The sequence below is a fragment of the Salvelinus alpinus genome, chromosome 28, assembly GCF_045679555.1.
Source record: "Salvelinus alpinus chromosome 28, SLU_Salpinus.1, whole genome shotgun sequence".
In the NCBI taxonomy this organism is placed as follows: domain Eukaryota; kingdom Metazoa; phylum Chordata; class Actinopteri; order Salmoniformes; family Salmonidae; genus Salvelinus; species Salvelinus alpinus.
In genome coordinates, this window is record NC_092113.1 from 26,413,773 (window position 1) to 26,440,614 (window position 26,842).

At 41.1% G+C, this 26,842-nt stretch overlaps 1 protein-coding gene and 1 pseudogene across 2 annotated transcripts; one reads left to right on the forward strand and one right to left on the reverse strand.

Moving 5' to 3' along the window:
• Positions 1 to 4,719: 4,719 nt before the first annotated feature.
• Positions 4,720 to 26,016, reverse strand: LOC139557536 (CDK5 and ABL1 enzyme substrate 2-like). Of its 2 annotated transcripts, none has more exons than XM_071372500.1 (9): positions 25,357 to 26,016; positions 23,029 to 23,124; positions 19,126 to 19,203; positions 18,756 to 18,861; positions 18,511 to 18,682; positions 18,313 to 18,410; positions 17,944 to 18,050; positions 17,577 to 17,781; positions 4,720 to 6,402 (listed from the first exon to the last, which is right to left on the reverse strand). In XM_071372500.1, exons 1-9 carry the CDS (start codon positions 25,896 to 25,898, stop codon positions 6,358 to 6,360), a joined length of 1,449 nt encoding a protein of 482 aa, XP_071228601.1. In that variant the 5' UTR covers positions 25,899 to 26,016; the 3' UTR covers positions 4,720 to 6,357. The 2 variants fall into 2 exon arrangements, with proteins under 2 accessions (XP_071228601.1, XP_071228600.1); XM_071372499.1 differs by lacking the exon at positions 4,720 to 6,402 and adding an exon at positions 13,032 to 15,659.
• LOC139557537 (proteasomal ubiquitin receptor ADRM1-like) lies at positions 9,301 to 12,722 on the forward strand (annotated as a pseudogene).
• Positions 26,017 to 26,842: the final 826 nt, after the last annotated feature.

A 26,842-nucleotide genomic window follows, 5' to 3' on the forward strand; every position in this document is an offset into this window, starting at 1 on the left:
CTACATTGAATCACTCGCCCATTGTGCTAGTTGTTGTTGGTGCTCAGTCTCCAATGTTCTCTGCCATGTTTTCTTGGGCCTTCCTCTTCTGCCTTCATCTCCTGCATTCACCTTCAGATGACAACATAAAAGGAAATAAGGAGATGAAAGATCAGAGGGTATTTCAAACATTTATCCTAATGTTTCAGTTGTATTTTTTTTCTTCTAAAATCTGTTCTCAGTTATTATGGGTAAAGGTGGTCACAGATTCAACCCCTCTGCCTGTACTAGTAACACAAATTGCCAGATAGATCCAGATGACAACCTACTGGGCTCCCGAGTGGCGCAGCAGTCTAAGACACTGCATCTCAGTACTAGAGGTGTCACTACAGACACCCTGGTTTGTATCCAGGCTGTATCACAACTGGCTGTGATTGGGAGTCAGATAGGGCGGTTCGCAATTGGCCCAGCGTCATCTGGGTTTGGCAGGTGTAGGCCGTCATTATAAATAAGAATTTGTTTGTAACTGACTTGCTTGGTAAAATAAATAAAAAAACTACTCCACGGCAAAGACACCACTTTTCCTACACCTCTTGCTTCCGGCTCTAGTCCCAACGAAGCGGGCCAACTCAGAGAATCTTCCCACTGCTTCAGACAGTGATCTTACAGCAATTACAATGGTAAACAATTTCAATATGACACAAACAACATTAAAAATAGGTGTTTTTATTACTCACAAATATGATTTCCCCAATACACAGATCAACACAAAGGGGATGCAGATGGTGATTGTTTGATGGATGAGATCCTGAGCTATATAAGCGGATGGCTTGCACATGAGGTGCAGAAAGAGCAAATCCTCCATGACTGCAAGGCATGCGAGAGGCTGCTGGTCCACATGGGTTCTGAGCATAACTATGCTAAAGGATCTTCTGATGCAACAACCTTTATCAACAGGAAGTGCTACACTGAGGACACTAGACTGGTGGAGCCATCTCATCTGCTGAGGGTGATGGTAACAAAAATGGAGGACACAATTGACAAAAACCTTGCCAGTTTTTGCCCAGAGACTTCTATTGTGTCAGGACTAAGAGTCCTCTTACTTAGATCTAGTCTAGTGCCTTTGATTGCATCCTGGAAGGCCGTGTCGATGCATGCCTACCCCCTCCATAGGAAAAAATATAAAGAAATACACCATGTGTAGAATGCGAGCGCAGCTTAGAAAAATGTATTGTGAAGTTAACGAACCAAAAACCACAGCACAGCGTAAACTGAATTATTTCACCGGATAATACGTTTTTGGGGGTGTTTTATAATATCAGACATCGGTAACTGTATTTACTTAATGCAGAGCTTCCAACCTTTTTTGGTTTTGCTCTGCCGGGAGTACCTCTTAAGTACCCCCTGTGCATTTTACCAGTAGGCCCCTATGGTCTCATGAGTCTTCTCTAGTATCCTCTGTATATAGGCCAAGTACCCCCCAGGGTCCCAGTACCCCTGGTTGGAAACCACTGGCTTAGTGTGACCCTTTTTATTGTATCTCAGGTTTGGAACCAGATGACTCCTGTGAGGTCAGTTTTAAAGATGCCCTAGTGTATGACAGCAAGCAGTCATCCAATGCCAGTACACAACAGGAAATGGAGTGTGGGAGCGCAGGTGAGAATGCAAAGGAAATATCTATGTCCTGCAGTATCACCGTTTGCATGTGTATTCTGTGTCCATAGTGTGTGTTTGTTACAGGAAAACCCTACTTGCTCCAATGATCTCCAGATGTGACTACAGTGTATTGGGCATACTGAAGAAATGCATTGGCATGGTGAAGATGTAGATGTAATAACAAGTTTAAGATGTCTTCAACACTTCTATGCCCCAAAAACCATTTGCTATACAGACGCACAAACAGAAATCATAACAAAGATACAAAATGGATGACGTTCTGTTTTAGCCACAGGAGTTCATATAAGCGCTTTAGGCTACATGGAATAAACAAGCTAATATCTATTAATCGCTCTATATTTTTGTGGTCCTTTGCTGCATTTATACAGGAGCTGTCCAAGATAACGATGCCCATCATGTTCAACAAGCCCCTGAGTTTCCTCCAGAGAATGTCAGAGTACATGGAACACACTCACCTCATCCACAAAGCCTGCATCCTGTCAGATTCCATAGACCGCATGCAGGTTAAACAAAACAGATAGGATACACTGATACCCTCCACTCAAAAAGCCTATTAATGTACCTGCTCTTACCGGGAACTGAAGATGAGGCTCACACAATGACATACTTTGTTTTCTCCTGTGTTATCGCTCTCTTTAAATAAGTCGACTCTATTTGGATAATCTATTTATTTTTTAAGTGTCGGATTAAGCACTTTTTAAAGTTTGCTTCTTGTCTGTCTGTGTGAGGACGAGGGGTACAGGTTGATTTCAGAACAAGTGAGCCACCATCCACCTATTAGTAGTACCTTCCATGCCCAGTCTCTGAAGCAGGAGTTTGAGTTCCACGGCTCCCTCTACCCCAAACTCAAGTTCTGGGGCAAGAGCGTGGAGGTGGAGCCTAAAGGCACTATGACACTGGAGCTGCTTGTGATTTGATTGAGTGTGTGTAAGAAAGTGTATGTATGTTGACATCTGTGTGTACTAAGCACATATACAGACTCTCTTTCTCACATCAACAGCTAGTGACTTATTAATGACTTGTTTTGTTGCAGACATAGAGGCGTATACATGGACAAACCCTCTGCTGTGTACATATCATCATGGGAAAACTCTGGATTGAGCAATATGGAACTGTGGAAATAGTCAACCACAAGTAAGACAGAAAAGACCAAACCTTTATTCTTTGTTTCACACCCAACGCTTATTATTATTTATTTGTATTTACTATGTTAATGTTCTACCTCCTGCCTCTTCTGATTGGTCAGCACGGGGGACAAGTGTGTGTTGAACTTCAAGCTGTGCGGCATGTTTGTGAAAGAGCTGCACAAAGTGGAAGGCCACATTCAGATTAAGAGGTGAGAGAAGAATAGAGTCCTCTTACTTAGATCTAGTCTAGTGCCTTTGATTGCATCCTGGAAGGCCGTGTTGATGCATGCCTACCCCCTCCATAGGAAAAAATATAAAGAAATACACCATGTGTAGAATGCGAGCGCAGCTTAGAAAAAATTATTGTGAAGTTAACGAACCAAAAACCACAGCACAGCGTAAACTGAATTATTTCACCGGATAATACATTTTTGGGGGTGTTTTATAATATCAGACATCGGTAACTGTATGGCGCCGTGTGCTGTATGGGAAGTGAACAGAGTGTATGTACAGTGTGGAGCCTAAAGTGTATGAAGCCAACAAAAAGTCAGAGGAGGGGGGATACTAAGAAAAATAAACAGGGGAGCACACAGACCTGTGATTTGTCCAATTGTTTTTAAACAATGGCAAAACATTTTTTTCTTAAACAGTGTTTCTTCCTTTCACATAAACATGCAGTGGCTTTAGGTGAAGGTATGGTATAAGTGTATTTGTAGGTACTGTTGGCATAGTGTGCTACAGCAGCTCTAGTTATTATGGCTATATATGTTGCTTTAAAGTTTGTGTGAATGCAACTGTCTGTAGATTGTAGTAGGCTAATGTGTATTGTATGTATTAGCAAAGTGCTGGAGAAAAGGAGACTGAGGATATGCCTGAGGTTCAAGAGACCGTCTCTGTGATACCAGGAAGTGTCTAACTGTGGAGAATAACTCCATGACCTGCACATTCAGAAGAGGTAACAAACACACACACACACACACACACACACACACACACACACACACACACACACACACACACACACACACACACACACACACACACACACACACACACACACACACACACACACACACACACACACACACACACACACACACACACACACACACAGAGCCATTAGGGATATGATGTATATCTGTGTTTCTTTCTGTCTCTCCTGTGTTTCTAATTAACCCTGACTCTGATCCTTGCTCTCTCTCTCTGTGGTATAGATGTATCATTTCACCATGACTCTGAATGAGCTGGAGCCTGGCATGGTGAGGCTATTGGCAGCGTAAGAATGCCATCTAAGACCTGACGTCAGAGCCATGGAGAATGGAGACCTGGGTATTGACTCACATTGGAACACAGATACTTACACACGATTCCATAACAACATTCTAGATTCATTGATAAACACACAAAATGGAGCACATGGGTTTGTTTTATAAATGAGGTGGTTTTATATATTGCAGACGCAGCAAGTGTAGAAAAGGACAGACTAGAGGAAAAACAGAGAGCTGCACGCAAATAACCTTCCAAGGATGGAGAAGAGTGGTCAACCAGGTGTGTTCACTATGCAACAATAATAAGTATGCCCGGAAATGTGAATGTATTGTCATGTTAATATATTCCAATTTGAATTCAATTATTTCTCTAAAACATATTTCTGTACCATTTTATTTTTTACTTTACAGGTGGTTTCGGTAGGAAAACATCTCACTGGGAGGTGTAATCACTGTTAGGAGGAGATGGAGAGAGTGGAACATGTCCTAGTTCTTCGAGATGAGAATAACAGGTAGGATTTAGATTTTTCCTGTCTCTGGTACACACTCCAGTCCGGTTGGTGGCGGTAATGGACCTTAAAGTTGGTTGCCCACTGTCATATAAAAACCACTGTCACGCCCTGTAGTAGGTCAGGGCGTGACTAGGGTGTTCTAGTATGTTCTATTTCTATGTTGGTGCTAATATGGTTCCCAATTAAAGGCAGCTGTTTATCGTTGCCTCTGATTGGGGATCATATTTAGGTAGCCATTTCCCCACCTGTGTTTTGTGGGATATTGTTTGTGTTTAGTTGCCTGTGTGCACGTCATGACTTCACGTTTCGTTGTTTCTTTATTGTTTTGTTTGTTTCACGGAGATTAAAAATATGTGGAACTATACTCACGCTGCGCCTTGGTCCGCTCATTATGACTATCGTGACAACCACAGAAGAAGAAGAAGAACAACAACAACAACAGTCATACCAACAGTACAGTCACAGATAGAACAATGAGCCAGATGTTTCACCGGATGTATAAATCTGAAGCGTCGATTTGGCATTTCCACTCACCACCAAATACAGTGCATTCGGGAAAGTTTTCAGACCCCTTGACTTTTTCCACATTTTGTTACATTACAGCCTTATTCTAAAATGGATTATTTACATACGTATTCAGACCCTTTGCTATGAGACTCAAAATTGAGCTCTGGTGCATCCTGTTTCCATTGATCATCTTTGAGATGTTTCTACAACTTGATTGGTGTCCACCTGTGCTAAATTAAATTGATTGGACGTGATTTGGAAAGGCACACGCCTGTCTATATAAGGTCCCACAGTTGACAGTGCATGTCAGAGCAAAAACTAAGGCATGAGGTCGAAGGAATTACAAGACAGGATTGTGTCGAATCACAGGTCTGTGGAAAGGGTACCAAAAATGTCTGCAGCATTGAAGGTCCCCAATAACACAGTGGCCTCCATCATTCTTAAATGGAAGAAGTTTGGAACCACAAAGACTCTTCCTAGAGCTGGCCGCCCCGCCAAACTGACCAATCGGGGGAGAAGGGCCTTGGTCAGGGAGGTGACCAAAAACCCCATGGTCACTCTGACAGAGCTCTAGAGTTCCTCTGTGAAGATGGGAGAATCTTCCAGAAGGACAACAATCTCTGCAGAGCGGCCAGACGGAAGCCACTCCTCAGTAAAAGGCACATGACAGCCCACTTGGAGTTTGCCAAAAGGTACCTAAAAGACTCAGACCATGAAAAACAACATTCTCTGGTCTGGTGAAATCAAGATTGAACTCTTTGGCCTGAATGCGAAGTGTCAGGTCTGGAGGAAACCTGGCACCATCCCTACTGTGAAGCATGGTGGTGGCAGCATCATGCTGTGGTCATCAATCAATCAATCAATTTTATTTTATATAGCCCTTCGTACATCAGCTAATATCTCGAAGTGCTGTACAGAAACCCAGCCTAAAACCCCAAACAGCTAGTAATGCAGGTGTAGAAGCACGGTGGCTAGGAAAAACTCCCTAGAAAGGCCAAAACCTAGGAAGAAACCTAGAGAGGAACCAGGCTATGAGGGGTGGCCAGTCCTCTTCTGGCTGTGCCGGGTGGAGATTATAACAGAACTATGCCAAGATGTTCAAAAATGTTCATAAGTGACAAGCATGGTCAAATAATAATCATGAATAATTTTCAGTTGGCTTTTCATAGCCGATCATCAAGAGTTGAAAAACAACAGGTCTGGGACAGGTGGCGGTTCCATAACCGCAGGCAGAACAGCTGAAACTGGAATAGCAGCAAGGCCAGGCGGACTGGGGACAGCAAGGAGTCACCACGGGCGGCAGTCCCGACGCATGGTCCTAGGGCCCAGGTCCTCCGAGAGAAAGAAAGAGAGAAGGAGAAAATTAGAGAGAGCCAAGATTTTTCAGCAGCAGGGACTGAGAGACTAGTCAGGATCGAGGGAAAGATGAACAGAGCAAAGTACAGAGATCCTTGATGAAAACCTGCTCCAGAGCACTCAGGACCTCAGATGGTCGAAGGTTCACCTTCCAACAGGACAAGGATCTGCAGAATAGAATGAGAGAAACTCACCAAATACAGGTGTGCCAAGCTTGTAGCATCATACCCAAGAAGACAAAGTACTAGTAAAGGATCTGAATATTTATGTAAATGTGATATTTCATTTATTTTTTATACATTTGCAAAAATGTCTAAACCTGTGGGATTTTTTTAGAAAATAAAAAATAAAAAAAAATTGGAATAAGCCTGTAACATAACAAAATGTGGAAAAAGTCAAGGGGTCCGAATACTTTCTGAATGCACTGTATGGTGATGAGAGATATCCCAATCGACGGCAGTGGGAGAAGATGGAGCGAGATGGATTTTGGCCGACATTCTTCAAATTTTCTCATCGATGAAACATTTGATCTCAATACAGTTTTCTGTTCCCAAAACTACAATCTGTTACGAACAGAATGGACAAAGTTTTGTAGACATTACCCTTTGCCAAAGTTTCAAAAAATTGTATTGTTTAGAAGGAACGCAAGAGCAAATTTAGTTATTGCACTCGCACATCCCAGAGTATGTGTTCCTAACGGAAATATGGAAATATATGGTAGAATGCGCCAATAGGATCTTGCTAGTTCGTGCTTGGCTCTACTCCTTGCTTGTTCTGCCCACTATGGTTAATATGCTCCCATTGGGCGACAGGCTGTGGTCTGTTTTAGGTTAGCTATAAAAAAAAATATTTGGTACAGTGGTTTCACCCTCCTATTAGTGATGGGCATTCCGAGTCTTTTCTCATCAAACGGCTCTTCGTTCAAAATGCTTAAAAACTTCTTGTCAATAGGGGGCGCTGTTTTCACTTTGGAAAAAATCGTGCCCAAATTAAACTGCCTCGTACTCTATTCTAGATCGTACAATATGCATATTATTATGACTATTGGATAGAAAACACTCTCAAGTTTCTAAAACTGTTTGAATTATATCTGTGAGTAAAACAGAACTCATTTTGCAGCAAACTTCCATACAGGAAGTGAAAAATCTGAAAACGATGCTCTGTTCCAGGGCCTGCCTATTCAATTGCCTAATATTTATCGATATGCATGCACTTCATACGCCTTCCACTAGATGTCAACAGGCAGTGGAAGGTGGAATGGGGTGTCTAGCTTGATCTGAGGCCGAACAAGAGCTTTTGGAGTGACAGGTCTGGAAATTTCTTTGTCTTCTCTGGCGCGCGAAGTACGTCGACATTTGCTTCTGAAAAGCGTTCGGTATACACGGCGGATATCTCCGGCTCTGATTTTATTTGATACATGTGATAATAACATCATAAAGTAGTTTTTTTCAACCGAGTTGTATCAGTTTATTCAACGTTTATTGGGACTTTTGGAATTTTCCGTTCTTTGCGTATAGAGAAGATGGGCATGTTCGCGCCACATGGCTAGCTAAGGTTGCTAATTCGACAGGAGAAAAGGACATTCTAAAACCAAACAACGATTTATTCTGGACCTAGGACTCCTTGTACAAGATTCTGATGGAAGCTCAGCAAAAGTAAGAACAATTTATGATGTTATTTCGTATTTCTGTGGAAAATGTTGATTCCTATTCTCTGCCGTTTTGGCGGGCGCTGTCTCGCAATAACGCAAGCTGTTTGTTATGTTAAAGTTATTTTTAAAAATCTAACACGGCGGTTGCATTAAGAACCAGTGTATCTTTCATTTGCCATACAACAAGTATTTTTATGTAAAGTTTATGATGAGTTCTTTGGTCAGATTAGGTGAGTGTCCAAAATAGCTCCGGACATTCTGTTGAATCGATGCTACATATTCGCAATGTATAACCACGGTTTGCAGCTCTAAATATGCACATTTTCGAACAAAACATAAGTGTATTGTATAACCTGATGTTATAAGACTGTCATCTGATGAAGTTGGTCAAGGTTAGTGATTAATTTTATATCTTTTGCTGGTTTTTGCGAATGCTATCTATGCGGTGAATAAATGCGGTTGTGTGTTTGGCTATTGTGGTAAGCTAATATAATGCTATATTGTGTTTTCGCTGTAAAACACTTAAAAAATCTGAAATATTGGCTGGATTCACAAGATGTTTATCTTTCATTTGCTGTACACCATGTATTTTTCATAAATGTTTTATGATGAGTATTTAGGTATTTCACGTTGCTCTCTGTAATTATTCTGGCTGCTTTTGTGATATTTTTGATGGTAGCTGCAATGTAAAACTATGATTTATACCTCAAATATGCACATTTTCGAACAAAACATAAATTTATTGTATAACATGTTATAAGACTGTCATCTGATGAAGTTGTTTCTTGGTTAGTGACTAATTATATCTCTATTTGGTCGGTTTTGTGATAGCTACCTATGCGGTAGAAACATGGTGAAAATATGCGGTTGAGTCTTGGCTATTGTGGTTAGCTAATAGAAATACATATTGTGTTTTCGCTGTAAAACATTTTAAAAATCGGGAATGATGGCTGGATTCACAAGAATCTGTATTGGACTTGTGATTTCATGATATTTATATGCTATTATTTACTTGTGGCGCTATGCTAGGCTATGCTAGTCAGCTTTTACTGATGAGGATGCTCCCGGATCCGGGATGGGTGTTAAGTAAAGGTTTGACTAAGAAATAATAAGAAAAAAAATATCCAATGTAAAAGCCAAAAAGTAGGCTACCATTATGAAATGCGCGTTCAAATACATTTTTACCTGGCCTAATTATTAGATCACCTGATATATATTTTTTTAACACTGCAAAAAGTATCGTGGACCATGCTCTCCCCACTATTTATTGTTTCTGCAGTGAGAATTCAGCCTATTTAGTTCATTATTCTGTAACGTATCTACATTTAAACGTTGTTTTGAGCTCAAAAAGCAGTAGCAGTTTGCAAACCAGAGAGCCAAATGAATTGGCTCTTTCACCGATGCAATTCGGTTCCCAACGTTCACCAAAAAGAGCCGTTGATTAGGAAACGACACTTCACCTATCAAATTGCTGCGTTCTCCTCTAGTCAGTGTCGTAATCTGATTCCAAGGCCATCTGGCATCATCTATCTCAAAGTAAAATGTAAATTTGTGTTTTAAAAAATATGTATCTATTGGCACTATTACTTAAGTAGCTAGATACATGTTGAATTCAGGATAATGCAATTAAAGGTTAGATTGCTACATTGTTGATATACCAGTAGCTAGCTAGCTAAAATTCGGAAGCTAGCTGACTCGATGGCTAACGTTAGCTAGGCTAGCAAGCTAACTTTTGTCATTGTTTATCATCGTTGCCCAACACCAGATCATCATGTCGGGAGCTCTGTTTCCCAGTGTGGTGTCAGGGTCCCGCGGCTCCTCCAGCAAATTCCTGGTTGAGTTTCGGGCAGGGAAGATGACCATGAAGGGTAGCACAGTGACTCCAGGCAAGCGCAAGGGACAATTCTATGTTCAGACTGACGACTCCCTCATTAATTTCTGTTGGAAGGATCGGACCTCTGGAAACGTGGATGTCAGTGGCACTTTTCTCGCTCTCTGTCCTTTGTGTTGTCATGGTTAACTAACCTTTGTGATTAATATTATTGTCCCTATTCAGGACCTGATCATCTTCCCCGACGATTGTGAGTTCAAGAGAGTGAACCAGTGCACTACTGGTCGGGTGTTTGTTCTGAAGTTCATGGCTGGCTCCAAGAGACTGTTCTTCTGGATGCAGGTGTGTATGGCATGATGAAGATCCTATGGCTGTGTTTACACAGGCAGCTCAATTCTGATATTTTCCCCCACTAATTGGTCTTTTGACAAATCACATCAGATATTTTAACATCAGATCATTTTCAGAGCTGATCTGATTGGTCAAAATACCTATTCGTGAAAAATTATCAGAATTGGGCAGCCTGTCTAAACACACCCAACACCACGCCTGCCGCCTTTGTATATTTATCTGGAGAGGAAGGTAATGTTATCAGCTGCCAATTGTATGAGAAAAATAAGTTCCTGGTGTAATAAAGTGTTTCTCTGTTATAGGAGTCCAAGGCTGATAAGGATGAGGAGTACTGCCGTAACGTGAATGAGTATCTTAACAACCCTCCTATGCCTGGAGCCCTGGACAGTGGAGGCAGCAGCGGGCATGAACTGTCTGCTCTGAGTGGTAAGGATTAAAGAAGGGTACGGTGCACACACTCAAACAGAGTGCAAAGGTACTGTGGCATGTTGACACAGGAAGCAATGCATTCTCAGAGACAATAGTTCCTTCCCCACTCAGCCTCTCCTTGTGCATGATGTGTTGATCCGTTTGGGAACATTTTGCATTCTTCCTCCTGTCCTAGGCGAGGATGGACTGCAGTCTCCTCGGTAACATGAGTCACAACCAGCTCATACAGCTCATTGGACCTACTGGACTGGGAGGTCTTGGTAAGTGGCTATTGTTTAGTGTACAGTCTTTTTTTACCACTCGTAGCAATGTGCTTTAAACAGCCGATAGCTGGATTGACTGAGAATGTGTTCTGGAGTGCCTGACTATTGGGTTGTCATTAATTGCAACAATGTCTATCATAACAGGATTCTTTGGGAGACAAATTAATAATCCGCTCCCTATTTCTGTCATGTGTCTGTCTGTAGGAGGTCTTGGGGCTCTGGCTGAACCGGGCCTGGCCAGCCTGCTAAGTAGTGGAGGTCCTGCAACTCCTCTTCAAGGTACCACAAGACAACAGACTACTTCACTACTAAATTAATGAATTTAGTACATTTATACACTTGTCTCTCTTCAGCTTAGACTACACACTCAATACTTAGCCAACTTTTACAGATAGCTTATTCTACATTTATTACAACCCCTGTGAATTTAGCTAGTCTCTCGGTCTCTCTCCCGCTCAGTCCATCTCAGTCTCCTGAGGTCACCCCCACCTTTGCTGTCACCCAGCTGGGCTCCTCCCAGGTGCCAACCACACCCATCACCCCATCTGCCACCAGTGCAGTGTCACCCATGGCCTCACCCGCCACCCCTGTTTCCCCCTCCCTCACAGCCGGGGCAGCCAGCCCCACCCAGCCAATCCAGCTGAGTGACCTGCAGAGTATCCTAGCAACCGTGAATGTACCTGCAGCCGGGCAGGGAGGTGAGGGACTAAACTAAATTATAGAGCAGCTCACAACACAGCTCAACAGTTTAGAACAGTGGACAGAGCAATAAGGAGTCTCTTGAAGACATTTACAATGAAATAAGGGACTGTAATCATGCTGTTACCAGTGAAATAAAACCTTGCAGCAGTAGATCCATGACTGAAGTTGAGAATGGCCCTCTGTATTTATCACCTGTCTGATGTCTGTATGAAATATGAATGACTGTTTGTTCTCTCTAAAGTGAACCTGGCCAGTGTTGTTACCCCTGAAATCATGGCTCCTCTCCTGGCCAATGCTGAGGTCCAGGAGAGGCTGCTGCCTTTCCTGCCGTTAGGAGAGGCCCTGCCTCAGAGCACCGACAAGCTCCACCACATACTCACCTCCCCACAGTTTCAGCAGGTATACCACACACACAAACTGCTCTGAGTATGTGTTGAGCAGTGCTCTTCCTTTCTCTGTAGAGCACACTTGAGTAGCAGTGTTTTCTTAGAACACTTACTATAGTATGATAAAGTGATCCTGGTCTTTCTTTTAGTTACCACTTGAGTGCTAAATTTCATATACTACAGTATGAGTATGTATGATGTAAAGCAGTGATTATTCTCTTTGTAGGCCATGGGTCTGTTCAGTAGTGCCCTGGCTTCAGGGCAGTTGGGGCCTCTAATGAACCAGTTTGGGCTGCCAACAGAAGCTGTGGATGCAGCTAACAAAGGAGGTCAGTGTCCTGTATCTGCCCACAAAACATGAACCCAGGGACCTTGTTTGTATATATTGTATAGAGAACACATAACATGCAGGTCTGCCTGTGCAGATATTCCTACATAACATTAGTGTCTACCATTTTGAATAAGATTTCCATAAGAGGTTATGACCTGCTGTTTTCATGAGTGAAATTCTAATTGCGCTTTCCTCCATTCCAGACATTGAGGCCTTTGCTATGGAGCCATGGAGACAGAGAGCAAGTCTGACCACGAGAACGATGATTCCAAAGACAAGGATGATGACGAAGATATGAGTTTGGATTAGTACCTGTGTTAGTCCAGTTTCATTAAATATTTTATTAAAACAATTTACTAGCTGATTTGTTATTTAGAGCACTGAAGCGGTCTACCATTTCCTATCAGAATATATATTTAATGGAATGTAAGACACCTACCCTCTCAATTGGGTGTTAAATTTATAACAAATTGATGCACACATGCTCAAATCCTCAGAGCTTGAATCAACATAACATTAAATGTGTTCCCTGATATATTGCAAACCAGAATATTGTGACTGTTTAGGATTTGGGCCTTGGTAAACTAGTGACAGCTACATGTGCCAATGTGACCCGTAGCTTCCTGGCCTAAAAAAAAAAAAGAACACTCCAGTCATGTGGTCTTAATGGTTAGATAATGTTTAAATATATTTTCTGATTTGAAAAAATATATATACGTTTACAAAATTGACACCATCCATGAGCACAACATTTTCAGAAGTTCTACCATTTCACATTCTAAACAAATTACATGAGGTAATTTTTTAAGCATACATTTGCAAAACAAAGACATCCAGTCACACCACAGCAGACATCTGCACATTACTGTACAAAATGTTTTTTCCAAGATCACTCACAGAACAATGAGCTTCACATTATGCAGTCCAATTTTCCATGATATTCACAGGTACGGTGAAACAACACCCCAACAGCAATAAGAGTGAAATACAAGAGGGAATAATATCTGGATAGGACTGATACATCATTCAACTCATGGTGGTTTTAGGCACTTACGGTTTTGTCAAGTGGCATAATACAACGCAAATGAAGAGAAATACACAATACTGTAAATAAATCCACTTTTTAGGACACAAATAACTGGTTTCTACCTGCTCTCATTCCAGAGTTTTTCTGTTTGATAAATCCCATGATCCCAGAATGATCAGCGGGGAAAAAAGCTTTAATTCAAAAATATTTCCTGAGAGCTAAAAAAAAATATAACAACTGGCTTGTGGATGATCCAGCACTTTGAACAATATGGTAAGAATACTTATTGCAAATCCTATACCTGAGTGTTGATATACAATACCAACCAGGTGCTGATATGAGGTTTGATTGAACATTAACCATGCAACTTAACAAAACCATTCACAGCAGAAAAGTAATTTGTGTAATAGAAGATTGATAACACCAACATCAAAGAGGCAGTTGATTGCACAGTGGTGATTTAAAGTCTACACAATTAGACTGATTGCTAGCTACAGTACTGACATGATCAAAACTGTTGAGACTCCAACTCAAGAAAAGGGTAATAAAATACCTTATAAGCCAAGTTTTAAACGAATTATACAATAAAAACTGAAACGCTGATGGTTCTACAGTATAGTTTGTGAGGATGAGAGTTCTGGGCTGGCCAGAGTGTCATTTCAATCACATTTGAGGCCTTTTAAGTCCAATGACTGATGTGTCATTTTCAAAGTGAGTGAATAAATAGTAAGATCAACACAAGCTACAATGAGCAAAGATACCAATACCAGGCACCATTTACACATAAAAAAAACATTTCTGTACCTTTGGACGGGGAAATACTTCAGGGCGGCTAAATTATTTCAAACTGATATGGCAATCATCAACATCACATTATGCGGACCTTATCAGACACATCCTTTAAATAGAGTTTAAGTTAAGACTTCTTCCCACAGCTCGAAATGAACGTACAGAGGATTAGAAGGAACAATCACCACCTTTAACGTGATCTGTGACATCTATAACAGAGCGCTGTCATGCGTTTTGAATGCACTGCAAGTCTTAATCTGGTTTATTGATTTAAAAAATAATAACTAAACCTTTGAACAACAAGTCAACCCTCGGGAGATGCCTTTTGGCTGCTTATAGATGCAGGCCAAATGTAAAAACTCATACTTCGGTGGCCTGTGTGGTCCTGCGGTTACAGCCGCTGACCCAGCACACATGTATGCGTGTGTGCCGCATATGTGTGAAATAGGCCAAATATAACCCCTTCCGACTTTCCAACACTATCATCTCTTCAATAAAGCATTTTCTATTATAGAAATCAACAACAAAAAATGTAACTCACCATGGCCTAGCCTGCCCCCCATTAGTCGCCACACACCTCCATCAAGCAGCATGCATAACCTCCATAACAACCACCTGTGCTCTCACCTGCAGTCGTTAGCCCTCTTCTCACAAGCAACCAAACCAGTACAATGGACACAAACAGATGCGTGTACTGACAACTAAAACCATCTACATCTGTCATCGGATCACATGTAACCCATCATTGCCACTCATCCGAGCACCAATGCCTTTAGGACTGAAAGAGATAAACTAGAGAATAGTAAAAGTCCTCTGTGTGTTCTTACAGACACCCCCATCAGGTTGCCATCCTACACTCAGTTTTTTAGCAATTTCTTAGCAAATATTTAAGGTGTACTGTTTGTACAAATAAACATGGTTTTGAACCCTTCTATGAAAAAAGTATTCACATCAGAATGCCATATACCACCCAGAAAGAAGTTCAGTACAAGCTGACCCAACAAGAATCAAAACATGAAAAAAAAAATGAAAAAACTGTCCAACAGCTTTGCAGAAAATATTCTTAAAAATCCTTCATCAAGATATTATCATATCAAGTTATCAAGATATTGGATTGCATTCAATCAAATAAATAGAGTACCTAAACAGTTATATTTATTTTTATAAGGAGCATGTAGGCTGGGCTGGCCTGCTACACCTGAACAGATTCTAGGGTAGAAGGTGCATCTCTCAAGGTGCTGATTCAGGATCAGCATTTCCAATCAATATCATCAGGACTTAAATATCAAAACTGGCACAGGCCAGTTCTCCGGGCCACCTCCAAGCTCCAGCTTAGCCCTGCTGCACCAGCCTGCGGTAGTGCGGCATGACCTTGCTGTCAGGGAGGTAGAGCCCCATTTCCAAGGCAACCAGGACAGGGAATTCCAATGGAATCAACTCCCGGCTGTTTATACGAAAACGCTCCTCCAGCTTCTACTCAACCATGGAGAGAGAAAGAGAAGGGGGGCTAAGAACGAGAAGACAACCTCCTACAATACTGCCCAATGCTCTGATCACCGTAACAATTAAATTCATTCAAGTGATCCTGACGTGAGCAAAATTATCCATACATTTTAAACACACAAGGTACTGTATTTTCAATTCTTAAAAAATGTATGCAATGCTTAAATGGGTAGGTTGAATAATATAATTGCATGTTAGGAGTGCTACTTGATTGTAAGTTGCTCTGGATAAGAGCGTCTGCTAAATGACCAATATGTACAGTTTAAGTCGGAAGTTTACATACACCTTAGCCACATACAGTTTTTCACAATTCCTGACATTTAATCATAGTCAAAATTCCCTGTCTTAGGTCAGTTAAGATCACCACTTTATTTTAAGAATGTGAATTATCAGAATAGTAGAGAGAATTATTTATTTCAGCTTTTATTTCTTTCATCACATCACCAGTGGGTCAGAAGTTTACATACACTCAATTAGTATTTGGTAGCATTGCCTTTAAATTGTTTAACTTGGGTCAAACGTTTTGGGTAGCCTTCCAAAAGCTTCCCACAATCAGTTGGGTGAATTTTGGCCCATTCCTCCTGACAGAGCTGGTGTAACTGAGTCAGGTTTGTAGGCCTCCTTGCGCACACACGCTTTTTCAGTTCTGCCCACAAATTCTCTATAGGATTGAGGTCAGGGCTTGGTGATGGCCACTCCAATACCTTGACTTTGCTGTCCTTAAGCCATTTTGCCACAACTTTGGAAGTATGCTTGGGGTCATTGTCCTTTTGGAAGACCCATTTGCGACCAAGCTTTAACTTTCTGACTGATGTCTTGAGATGTTGCTTCAATATATCCACACAATTTTCCTTCCTCATGAAGCCATCTATTTTGTGAAGTGTACCAGTCCCACCTGCAGCAAAGCACCCCACAACATGATGCTGCCACCCCCGTGCTTCACAGTTGGGATGGTGTTCTTCGGCATGCAATCCTCCCCCTTTTTCCTCCAAACATAACGAGGGTCAATATAGCCAAACAATTCTATTTTTGTTTCATCAGACCAGAGGACATTTCCCCAAAAAGTACAATCTTTGTCCCCATGTGCAGTTGCAAACCGTAGTCAGGCTTTTTTAATGGCGGTTTTGGAGCAATGGCTTCTTCCTTGCTGAGCGGCCTTTCAGGTTATGTCGATATAGGACTCGTTTCACTGTGGCTATAGATACTTTTGTACATGTTTCCTCCAGCATCTTCACAAGGTCCTTTGCTGTTATTCTGGGATTGATTTGCACTTTTCGCACCAAAGTACGTTCATCTCTAGGAGACAGAACGCGTCTCCTTCCTGAGTGGTATGACGACTGCGTGGTCTCATGGTGTTAATACAGATGAACGTGGTACCTTCAGGTGTTTGGAAATTGCACCCAAGGATCAACCAGACTTGTGGAGGTCTACAATTTTTTCTCTGAGGTCTTGGCTGATTTCTTTTAATTTTCCCATGATGTCAAGCAAAGAGGCACTGAGTTTGAAGGTAGGCCTTGAAATACATCCACAGGTACACCTCCAATTGACTCAAATGATGTCAATTAACCTATCAGAAGCTTCTAAAGCCATGACATAATTTTCTGTAATTTTCCAAGCTGTTTAAAGGCACAGTCAACTTAGTGTATGTAAACTTCTGACCCACTGGAATTGTGATACAGTGAATTATAAGTGAAATAATCTGTCTAAACAATTGTTGGGAAAATTACTTGTGTCATGCACAAAGTAGATGTCCTAACCGACGTGCCAAAACTATAGTTTGTTAACAAGACATTTGTGGAGTAGTTGAAAAACTAGTTAATGACTCCAACCTAAGTGTATGTAAACTTCCGACTTCAACTGTACATGTAAAAAAACGACTTCACTTACGTCAATCAGCTGTCGGACCTCCTGCTTCTTCAGGTCACTGCTGATCTTGGCTGCCAGTAGGACGCAGGCTGCAGACACCAACTTCCTATTCTGCTTGTTCAGGCGGCCCTGCAGCACCAGTTTCTCAAAGTACACAAATGCCATAGCCACTGTGACCGGCTGCAAACTGCACTCCTCTCCCACCGCGCGTATCTCCCACTTCAGGCTGTCAAACAGGAGGGAGGTTACACATGGGTGTGTATGGTAGGCAGATATGCAGGATTTGCATATGTAAATGCATGGTTTGGAGACAAAGATACAAATGTGACTTTCAGAGATTGAAACAGACAGTAGACAAAAATGCACAACGTGTTCATGCACCGTGCACCTTCTTATCTTGCTGAGGGTCAGTTTAATATAGGGGAATTTCTCCTTGAACGTCTCATTCATGTCTTTCTTCAGGTCCGACGGCTTCACATACTCAATAACAGTCGTCTGGAAGACAGGGAACAAGATAAATATGAGAACTTTGCTTTCATCCTATTCATAGAGATTGCATTATGATGCTGTTTACTATGTGCAGTAAAGTTTACTTGTCATAAAATCCCTTACAATATGGATTGTTTTAAGTTCATAATGGTGCTACTGAACAAAATCAGAGCATTCTGGACTGCAGTGTGTCGTGTGATGTATTGTCTAGTCACAAAGTAATGTGGTGAGGTGTATGTAACATGTATAATGTTATATGAATGCTTACCACATATGATGAGAATATAAGAACTCTCTTGTGTCTCCCGCAAGGCCACTGAGGGTCACTGAGTAGGTAGGGATCATAGTCTGCCAGGTCTTCTATATCTGTAAAAATGATATTAAATGAGAAGACAGTAATACTTGCAAAAACAATTTGCTAAAGAGAGAGTGCATGTAACCTGTATTCTAGTGAAGTGGAGCGTACTCAGGTCCTGTCCTATGGTGCTGTTGAGTCGAGACGGGGTGGTGTAGTTCTTCTGGCCATTGCATTGGTTACATGACAGGGGGGTCTGTGTTGTGCTGGGCTCTAGTGCTCCACTGCTCTTCGGTCTCACCAGGGCATTAGTGGGGAAAAGGAACTGGGCGTACGATACCGTCTGATGAGGAAAGAGAGACGTTTACGAACACAAAGCACAGACAGTGTGCAGTTACTCTCCAGTGCAACCTTACCTTTCCATATGCACCCAGCTCCACCCCCAGGCCCTCCAGGCCAGGGAACAGGTCAGATGCCACCCCAGAGGACAGCTGTAGTTTGTGCGCCTCCAACTTTGGGTCACTGGGTGTGCAGAAAGAGAATCTACTCATGTCACCATCATGCATCATAAAATGTATGAATGCATGACTAAGTCACTTGGATAAAAGTGTCTGCTAAATGGCATACATTATATAATTATTATGCAGCTCCACATTAAAACCTGTGATCATCATAACACAAAACCTTTCCTGATGGCGATTCAGGACACACGAGAGGATGGCTGGGTCATATAGTGAGACAGAGGGATTAGGTGGGCTCTAGTTGGTTAGGGCTATGTGTCTGTACCTGAGGTGAATACGCTCTCCATAGGGCAGCACTGAGAAAGCAGCACATAGAGACCGCTTGGCACAAATCATCATGATCCTGCAGGACACAGATAGCAAGTACAGGCACACAGAACATCCGCAGTGTCAGTCTACACAAACAACAGCTACAGTCACATACTACTAAACGGGTCGGGTCGCCCAAAAAGGTACATACTGTATGGCAGCCCTAACCATATCACTTAAATACATTTTTAAAGGGTTAATGGCCTTAGATTTGAGTATCTGGCCTACGGTTATGAAAATCCTGAATAACCAAAAATGTCTCATTGGTGTTACTACTCCTACTGGTGGCACGTTATCCTAATGTAAAAAGAAAAAGCATATTAGTTGATTTAGAATGGAAAGCCTTTAATTACATTTTTTAATGTAGTGCCCAAATGCCACCGCAATTCAAGAACGACCCAAACTACAGTTAACTACAGCATTAGTAATGCACTTATTAGTACAATGTGTACAGTGCTTTCAGAAAGTATTCAGACCCCTTGACTTTTCAAAACAATGTTACGTTACAGCCTTATTAAATGGATTAAATAAAACAATTTCCTCAGCAATCTACACACAATACCCCATAATGACAAAGCGAAAACAGGTTTAGAAATGTTTGCAAATTTATTACAACCAAAAAACAGAAATACCTTACATAAGTAATCAGACCCTACATAAGTATTCAGACCCTACTATGAGACTCGAAAATGAGCTCAGGTGCCTCCTGTTTCCATTGATCATCGATGAGATGTTTTTCATGGTCTGAGAGTCCTTCAGGTGCCTTTTGGCAAACTCCAAGCGAACTGTCATGTGTCTTTTACTGAGGAGTGGCTTTTGTCTGGTAACTCTACCATAAAGACCTGATTGGTGGAGTGCTGCAGAGATGTTTGTCCTTCTGGAAGATTCTCCCTTCTCCACAGAGGAACTCTGGAGGTCTGTCAGAGTGACCATGGGGTTCTTGGTCACCTCACTGACCAAGGCCCTTCTCCCCCGATTGCTTAGTTTGGCCGGGCGGCCAGCTCTAGGAAGAGTCTTGGTGGTTCTAAACTTCTTCCATTTAAGAATGATGGAGGCCACGGTTCTTGGGGCCATTCAATGCTGTAGAATTGTTTTGTTACCCTTCCCCAGATCTGTCCCCTGACAAAACCCTGTCTCGGAGTTCTACGAACAATTCCTTTGACCTCATAGCATGTTTTTTGCTCTGACATGCACTGTCAACTGTGGGACCTTATATTGACAGCTGTGTGTCTTTCCAAATCATGTCCATCAATTGAATTTACCACAGGTGGACTCCAATCAAGTTGTAAAAACATCTCAAGGACGATCAATGGAAACAATGCACCTGATCTCAATATCAAGTCTCATGGTAAAAAATAATGTATAGCAACCCCAGGTGTAAAATAGTAAATAACGGCTACTTCTCAGAGAGTTTTGAATTGTCAAGAGGAGTTAAACAAGGGTGTCCGCTGTCACCATATCTATTCGTTATGGCCATTGAAACGCTAGCTATTAAAATCAGATCCAATAACATTAGAGGATTAGAAATCCAAGGCTTAAAAACAAAGGTGTCCATGTATGCCAATGACTCAAGTTTTATGTTAAGTCCGCAAGCTAGATCCCTGCAATGTCCCATTAAAGATAACTTTTCTGTACTCTTTGGACTAAAACCTAATTATGATAAGTGTACAATATTACATATCGGAACATTCTAAAATACAACTTTTACATTACCTTGCAGCTTACCTATAAAATGGGCTGATGGTGAAGTAGACATACTCGGTATTCATATCACAAAATATATAAATAAGCTCTCCAAAATGAATTTCAATAGAAAACTTGTAAAAATAGACAAGATCCTGCAACCATGGAGAGGTAAATACCGGTCTATTTATGGAAAAATTGCCCTGATTAACTCCTTAGTCATATCTCAGTTTACTCACTTAATTATGGCGCTGCCTACTCCTGATGATTCGTTTTTCAAATCATATGAGCAAAAAATATTTTGCTTTATCTGGGACGCTAAACCAGACAAAATAAAATGAGCATACCTATATAATGAATATGAATTGGGTGGGTTGACATTATTAAATATAAAAGCACTAAACTCTCTAAAAGCTTCACTCATTCAAAAGTTTTATTTGAACCCTAAATGGTTCTCAAGTAGATTAATAAGAGAAGCTCATCCATTGTTTAAAAACTGCCTTTTTGCCTTTGTGCAGATTGCCATGTCTCATTTTCGATTAATTGAAAATGATACTTTTTTTTTTTAAGTATCTGTCTTTTTCAAACAAGCATTGCAGAACTGGCTACAATTTCAATTTCATCCCCCTGGAAAGATAGAACAAATATTACAACAAATATTATGGCTGAACTCAAATGTGCTGGTTGATAAAATACCTGTATTTATGGGAAAGATGTTTGAAAAGGGTATTTTGTTCTTAAATGATATTGTAATGGTAGAGTTATGTCCTTCATGGAGTTATCAGAATTGTACGGGAAGGTCTGCTCAATCCAAGAGTACAACCAATTGATTACAGCATTGCCCCAAAAATGGAGGAGGCGGGTGGCAGCGGGAGGCGGTAGGGAACGGGTCTGTCTGCCCAATATAAACGATCAAAACTGGCGGAGGAATAAAAATAGCATAAATAGGAATGTATACCAGTTTCATTTGAGGACCAGGATGTTGACAACTGTGCCATACAGATTGCAAAATAGTTGGGAATAGATTTGTGATGTACCGATTCCATGGTACAGTACGTTTGCAATATTACAACAACCAAGAAGTTACTGCAAACAACGAACACATTTGTTTCCCCCTCGGACATCATTGCACACGCGATAGAACAGCAGCATATGCAATTCACGGTTTAACTTTTTTTTTACCAAATCCGCGCCGCTCCCAGCTCTGCTTTGTTAACAAAACAGAAACAATAACTACGGCTGTTGGGTGGTCAGTGGCGCAGTTTCCCCTACTGCGGATACCATCTTTACTGGAGCGCTAACAGGACTGCCATTTAATTTTTAAGTGTCATGTAAATGCACCATAATGCTCTTTCTAGACATTATATTCCGCATGTAATGTTAATTGTGCGCCAACATGGCTGCAGTGCACATAAATGCATCATGATACAGAAACCTCAATGTCCCATCTCTCTATATACATGGCTCTGGTTATTGCAAAACATCTTACAACATGCCAGCAACGTGTGATCCTGTATTTGCATTTTGCACTAAGTTCAGGAAAACATGCAAAAACGACTATGGACGTGATATTGTCTATGATTAAGTAATTTTCAGGTAGGGAAAAATGAGAGGGCTTCTAAAACTGTTTGCCTTGTTGAAACAAATAAGTTTAGAAAAATGTGTGTCTTATCTTTGTGTATCCAGGGAAACTTTTCTTTCTAAGACAACCTGACTAGGCTGTAGCCCTATAGGCCTCACCCAGGTTCCTCATTCATAAAAAACACATTGAGTAAGAGACTAAGTTAAACAGAGTGAGAATAGGTTGAGTGCAGCTTGAGCGTGATAGTTCAGTCCCATCTTACATAAGGGGTATTTTACTGTTAATGCCAGGGAGGGTTATAATTCCACTGGACACCTTTTTGGTGTTTTGATTTGATTAAATGCACTGTTGCAATCCACACAGTCGTTCTGTTATCTTCTTCCCTCTTCTCTATAAAGGCTATGCTTATGAATGCAATTCATTTCCTGTATGTCATGGGTCACTAAAATGCCATTTAGAATTACTTTTTTTGATACCACTTGTTGAGCCTATAGAAGAATGCTTTATACATTTTGTTTTGGTTGTTCACTTCATTAGAATACACAGTTTACTCCACACATCTCCTGCACCCCCTCATCTACTACTTAAACTCACCTGCTTCCTCTTGTGTCGTACTGCCTCATATTCTTGATAAAGTGGACCTTCTTGCCCACCCTTGCAGGTTTTGGAGAGCCCGAATGATTCCGTGATCTAAGACAAAATGGAGAACACATAATTGTCAATTAAACGTCAACATTAGTAATGTCTAATGTCTGGACCAACAGGTCGCAACAGTACCATATAATTTGTCAGTGAGTTTTAGAATATGGAGGTAAACAAATATGGAGGAAGAATGAACCATTTTCTTGAAATAATAAACTAAGGAAGACCTTAAAGATTAATTTACATGACATGTCTGAATAATAATGCCAAAATCACAATGTTGTGTGAGAGGGAGTTGAAGTTATATGTTTGTTTTTCTAAACATGTTCAAAGAGAATGACGGAGAGGTAAGATGCAGAGCAAGACAGATGTGGTGGCAGGAGGAGAAGGTGAGATGATAACACAGAAGGTCTGACAACAATTAATGTAATGTTTACACAAAGCACAGCATTACAAAGAATGTTAAAATAAACAAACCAATATCAACTAAATATGTAAGAAATATCAGATAATTGTATGAAACTGTAGTTTAATTTAGTGATGAGTTGTGCAGCACTTGTAGCTGAGGAAGGCTTAGCTGTTTTTAGAAACATCTGCTAAATATCCGTATGTGACCAATACAATTTGATTGTTAGTATCTTACACACTAGCATTGCTAGGAATTAGCTTGTAAAAAACGAATAGTCCTCAGAAGCGAGAAGTTAAATAAAATTCAATTTCAACCTACTCCCGAGTCTGCCCTGCCGATTGCCCATAGGGTTGGTCCTTATGCAGGGGGAAATTGAGAAGAAAAAAAATCTAATAGAACAAAAATTAAACAGATTTCTCAAACATGGGTATCTTTTTAGACCTACTTCCTCTCTGATAACCTCATGTCAAAATAAAAGTCCAGCACGTGCGCCATACCTGCACAAAACAAGCAAGAACTTGTAGGGGACTTTTATTTTGACACGAGTAAGGAGAGGAACTTCATAGGTCTACAACAGACCCAGGTGTGGAAAGTTTCATTTTAAGTTCCATTGTGTTTTTTTCTCAAATTGCCCTCTGCATAAGGACCAACTATACAGACAATGGACAGAATATTTTAACTTCTGGCGGACTATTCCGTTTTTTTGCAAGCCAATTTCCAGCAACCCCAGTGTGTAAATACTAGCGTTGCTATAAGCAGCTAAGCGATCGTCCAACTGTTCTCTTATATCAAGGCAGGGTTGAGTGTTTATAACTGGGCGCCGATTTGCTAGTAACAACATTGAGTTACCAGCAGTTAAGACTTGAAAAAAGTTCAAACCTGAAAACGCTTACCTGTAGGCCTACAGTACGTATGTTTGTCCTGTACAACCGTGGTCCAAACCTAAACAATACCTACTTTTTCTCACGTTTGTGTTGCTCACGTAGCGTCCTTGATGTAAGCCAAGATACAATTGGCACATGCGCATTCGCGCTGAGTTGAGCAACACAAATTAGGAAAAGGTCGGTGGATGTATTTGATAAGGGTTTATTAAAACGTGTGAATTTCGGATCCCGCGGAAGGAACGCGGTTGTACATAACAAACGGGTACAGGTAAGCGTTTTCAGAATTGACATTTGTACATATCGACCGATGGTAAAGGGTGTTGCTAGTAAATCGCGCGACCAATTTCCCCCTGCATGAGGACCAACCCTATAGACAATCTGCAGGGCAGACTCGGAGTATATTGAAATTGAATTGTATTTAACCTCTCGCCTTTGACGGGCTATTATCTTGTTTTATACAAGCTAATTCCTAGCAATGCTAGTGTGTAAGATACTAGCTTTGCTAAAAGGAACTAAGCGTTCCTCAGCTACAAGTGTTGCACAACTTATTGAATCAAAACTCTACTCCGCCTTTATACTAGAACAGAGTTGAGCGTTCCTCAGCTACATTTGTCGCTGCAGAGGTTTTTTTTAAAGGACTGACAGGGAAATAAGATTTTTTTCAATGTGGCAGCTGACAATTAAGACGTTCTAATGATTGTTTTGAGAAATAGATTTAAATAACTACAATTTCGACGTAAGGTCTAGTCTGTGGCCATTTGAGTTACCGTAGATTTCTATATTGAAATGAGATATGCGGAAGTAAATAGACCACATTTATAAATCAGGCCTATTCTGTCAAACTTTGAAACAGCCAATGTTGGTTACAATGAATACAAAAGCAGAGTGAGTAACACCTAGTCGTGACTGATGGTTATTATGACAGATTAATCCCTTATTGTTTACCACCCTATAATACAAACGTAGTAGCTAGATAATATTTCCCACCTTTGTGTATCTCCCGGAACGGAATTCTGAGTCTGGAGCACAAATGATGATTTGGCACTTGGATTGAATGTCTGAGGTCCAGAGGTGGGGCACAGAGGGGTATCTGGTGGAACCATGGGGTCAACACCCTCAAAAAACACCTCACTGCACCGCACAGCAGTACTTGAGCCCGTGTCTGTAGACATGCCCAAATTAGGAGGGACTGGGCTCAGTCCACTGATCCCCGCCACAGTAGGAGCAGCGCCACCGGCCAAGGACGATGCCACAAGGGAGACGGTTCCGTAGATACTCGATGAGAAAAGAGGGTGTCCAGTCGCCTGTGCCCCGGTGGCGTCTCGATTTCGGAGCTCGGCGGCCTCCCTTTGACCGTGGTTTCCATTGCTGAGATGATACAAAGGCCTTCCGTCTAAAGATATGTTGTTGAGGAACAAAAGAGCCGCCTGTCTCCGTCGTGAATCCTTACCTTTTCGCAGGTGTTCTTTGTGTGATTTTGCAGTATTACTGCCTGTTGTACATTGACGACCGAAAACAGCAGTCGCCATTCTAGTATAATAGAACGATTGTGTTCGACGAGGAATGAATTTAGCCGGCGAGAGGACCTCTCCACGCCCACCATAAGCTGATTGGTTCAAAACGTATCATTATTGAAATAAGTACGGTTTGGTTTTAGGGGATTGGCTGTGAGTTGATGGCGATGCATTGTAACAACTGATAGACACATTGGTCTGTTCGTTTTGCGTGGCCTGGTGCCCCTGGTTAGCGGAGTTGTTAACCATTCCATTGGTCCTTAAGTGAAATAGCCACCCACCCGGGGCACCGGGCCATGCAAAACGAACTCCACCAATGTAACAACAGATAATAATAATAATACATTGTAACGAATAGATGCATAATAGTCAAGGTATTGTAATACATTCGACCCTATGCATTTAATCAGCAAGACTTTGGGCATCTTTTAATAGATTTTTCTATTAACTATGGTCCTACTAATTTCAGCCTAATCACCAATTTATAGTATAGGGATCTGTTTCTTAATAGCCTGCTTTACCCAGAAGGTTGGTGATTTATATTGAATAACACTGTGCTGCAGATAAGCAAAAATGTGTACATTTGGCCCTATACTCCAGAATTTTGGATATGAGATCAAATGTTTCATATATATCTGTTTAGATATCACTTCATGTATCTAGACCCCCATTTTGAATAAGTTTTATTTGGAACAATGAAATTATAGTATATTAAAGTAGTCATTGAGTATTTGGTCCCATATTCCTAGCACGCAATGACCACGTCAAGCTTGTGACTCTACAAACTCTTGTTGGAAGCATTTGCAGTTTGTTTTGGTTGTGTTTCGGATAATGTCTTGCCCAGTAGGAACTGAATGGTAAATAATGTATTGTGTCATTTTGGAGTCACTTTTATTTGAAATAAGAATAGAAGATGTTTCTGAACACTTCTACATTAATGTGGATGCTCCCATGATTAT

What these genes read in the sequence shown, in the direction of transcription:
- LOC139557536 (XM_071372499.1), bottom strand. Translation starts at nt 25,898, where the DNA reads ATGGCGACTGCTGTTTTCGGTCGTCAATGTACAACAGGCAGTAATACT. An exon ending in AGCTGGGTGCATATGGAAAG is followed by an intron (nt 18,683 to 18,755) that starts GTAAGGTTGCAC and finishes TTTCCTCATCAG; the next exon opens with ACGGTATCGTACGCCCAGTT. An exon ending in AGGTCCGACAGCTGATTGAC is followed by an intron (nt 15,660 to 17,576) that starts GTAAGTGAAGTC and finishes ATGGTTGAGTAG; the next exon opens with AAGCTGGAGGAGCGTTTTCG.